Here is a 3,130-nt window from a genome sequence, read left to right on the forward strand (position 1 = left end):
GAACCAAGATTGTGCCACGGCACTCCGGCCTGGACAACAGAGTGAAATGAAAGAAAGAAAGAGAGAGAGAGAGAGAGAGAGAGAGAGAGAGAGAGAGAGAGAGACGGAAAGAAAGAAAGAAGGAAAGAAAGAGAAAGAAAGGAAGAAAGGAGAAAGGAAGAAAGAGAGAAGGAGAGAAGGAGAGAAAGAGAGAAAGAGAGGAAGGAAGGAAGGAAGGGAGGAAGGAAGGAAGAGAAAAGGGAGAGAGGGAGGGAGAAAGAAAGGAAGGAAGGAAAAAGAAATGTGTCCACGTTCTGGACAATGAACAACAGCTCAAGGGACAAGAAAGGACACGAGGTGTGGGAGGACAGCAGGGGAGGAGGCCCTCATATACTCCAGTCTCCTCCACCTGGGGCCTCATGGCCAACAGAGCAGAGGATGGCCAACCTGCTGCCTCCTGGAAAACAGACTGTGAGCCGAGGAAGACTCTCCCACTCTGATGAAAACCAAATCCCCCCAGGGCGAGTCATGCCACAGACTCAGTCTTTAGCCGTGGCCTCTCTGCTCTTGCAGTTCTGTAGGAAACATCATTGCTTCCAAGACCAAGAATCTGGAAGGAGCCTGGTGTCGGGTAGAGTTTCAAGCAAGCTTCGCATTTTGTCTGGAGAGGCAGATAGGAGGCATATGTCCCTTAGCCTGAACCCATAGCAGACATTACTAATCCAGCATGGCTCAGAGAGGTTAAATCATTTGACAAATGTCACACAGCTGATAAACTCAAGAAGCCAACTTTGAACTTGGGCAGTCTGGATTCAGTCTTTGATCCTTAGCCACTATGCTGTATGATCCTCTACAAGGTCTGGCCCCTAGCCTCAGAAGGGGCACATGCCCCTGGTACAGCTTCCAGCAGAATAAGAAATAAAAACAGGACAACTCGGTGGTGGTCACTACACAGACCAGACTTCACTCGTCCATGCGCCTCGCTCCGCTTTTCCTCCGCGACCATGTCTGACAAACCCGATATGGCTGAGATCGAGAAATTCGATAAGTCGAAACTGAAGAAGACAGAAACGCAAGAGAAAAATCCACTGCCTTCCAAAGAAACGATTGAACAGGAGAAGCAAGCAGGCGAATCGTAATGAGTCGTGCGCTGCCAATATGCACTGTACATTCCACAAGCATTGATTGCCTTCTTATTTTATTTCTTTTAGCTGTTTAACTTTGTAAGATGCAAAGAGGTTGGATCAAGTTTAAATGACTGTGCTGCCCCTTTCACATCAAAGAGCTACTGACAGCGAAGGCTGTGCCTGCCTCTCCCATCTGTCTATCTGGCTGGCAGGGAAGGAAAGAACTTGCATGTTGGTGAAGGAAGAAGTGGGATGGAGGAAGTGGGGCGGGACGAATGTAAAATCTGGAGTAAAACCAAGCTGGCCAGGGGTGTCCTGCAGGCTGTAATGCAGTTTAATCAGAGTGCCAGTTTTTTTTTGTTCAAATGATTTTAATTATTGGAATGCACAATTTTTTAAATATGCAAATAAAAAGTAAAAAAAAAAAAAAAAGAAAGAAAGAAAAACAAATACCCTCAGGGAAGGAGGGAGTAGAAAGCAGGGGCCAAACGAGGGGTTTGATGCAGATATAAATTCAAAGCCAGGCCCTGACACTTGTACTGGCTGTGGGACCTGGGGCAGGGACATAAACTTTTGGAGCCCTTTCTCTTCCATTGTAAAATGGAGACCATAACGCTCTTAGGAAAGTGTGTAGAGAACCTGGTTCAAATTGCATAGCCGTCTCGATGATCTAAGAAGCCAAGTTCTAGCAGATTATTCACAGTAGCCAGCAGGTGGAAGCAGCACAGCGTCCATTGGCAGGTGAGTGGATAAGCAAAATGTGGTCTATCCGTACAGCAGAATATTACTCAGCCTTGAAGAGAAAAGAAATTCTGATACATGCTACGACATGGATGAATGAACCTTAAGGACCTTATGCTAAATGAAATAAGCCAGGCACAAAAAAAAGACAAGCACTGTGTGATTCCACTTATACAAGGCACCTAGAGCAGTAAATTGCTGGAGATGGAAAGCAGAATGGGGGTTGCCAGGGGCTGGGGGGAGAGGGAAATGAGGAAAATGAGTTGTTTAATGGGCACAGAGTTTCAGATTTGCAAGATGAAACAGTTCGGGAGATCTGATTCTCAACAATGTGAATATACTTAGCACTACTGAACTGTATAGTTAAAAATGGTATAAAATGGTAAACGTTATGTATATTTTACCACAATTAAAAAACAAAACTAGCAAAAAACAAGTCCTGCAATGGTTCAGTAGAGTGAGTTAGGTGGTGTGGGTGTGGAAGGGAGGCGGGACCTGCAGCTCCTCCTCTGCTCTGCTTCTTCCCACTGGGCCCCTTCCGTCGCCTCCCCTTCCAGCCCCTGCATGACTCGGCTGGGGAGGGCTGGAGAAGTCATCTGAAAGCTGGCACCTGAGATGAGGTTTTGAAGAGGCCACAAGAAACAAGAAAGGCTCAGAGGCAGGAATGTGCCCATCACCAGCCGCCCAAGAAATCCAATCCATTTTCTCAGCTGGATTCCCAGTCCCACCTCACATACCCCTACGCCCACTTGACCCAGAAGAGAGAATACGTCGTTGGGACATCTCAAGGGAGGAATGAAAGGTCCAGGCTGGAAGGGGCAGTGGGTGGCAAGCAGGCCAGCAGGAGTCCAGGGCACAGGGCAAAGACGACAGTCTTCCACACAGTGCTGAGATCTCAGTGGACCCCTGCACTGGCCCCATCGTGGAGAGCCTGTCTCCGTGGTGGCTGCCAACCCCATCACAGGGCAGCGAGTATTGAGTGAGCACCTACTCTGTGTCACCAGGCAGAACAAGCCAGGGGTATATGACAACCAGAGACAAAAGAGCCATCCCAGCCCTCGACACCAGGCATAGTAACACGGCGGGCTCAGGGAACCCTGGACCTGACACAGACTGGCTCCCTCAACTGCATGCCTCTCCTGCGTTGCAATGCTTCGTCATGGAAGTAGGCTCAGAATGTTTGCACAGGGAATTCCAGAGTCCTTAGGACCCTGAGTGTGGTCTAGAAGAAGGATGTGTTCTCCAGGTGGGCACAGCACCTCAGCCCATGGGCTTCTCATTAC

At 48.4% G+C, this 3,130-nt stretch overlaps 1 protein-coding gene across 1 annotated transcript; it reads left to right on the forward strand.

The window, feature by feature from the left end:
- Window positions 1-916: 916 nt before the first annotated feature.
- Window positions 917-1,392, forward strand: LOC116554483 (thymosin beta-4). The gene has a single exon (XM_032282444.1). It carries the CDS (start codon window positions 984-986, stop codon window positions 1,116-1,118), a length of 135 nt encoding a protein of 44 aa, XP_032138335.1. The 5' UTR covers window positions 917-983; the 3' UTR covers window positions 1,119-1,392.
- The last annotated feature ends 1,738 nt before the right edge of the window (window positions 1,393-3,130 follow it).

The sequence above is a fragment of the Sapajus apella genome, unplaced genomic scaffold (genome assembly GCF_009761245.1).
Source record: "Sapajus apella isolate SASKATOON/1434 unplaced genomic scaffold, GSC_monkey_1.0 scaffold14, whole genome shotgun sequence".
Taxonomy (NCBI): domain Eukaryota; kingdom Metazoa; phylum Chordata; class Mammalia; order Primates; family Cebidae; genus Sapajus; species Sapajus apella.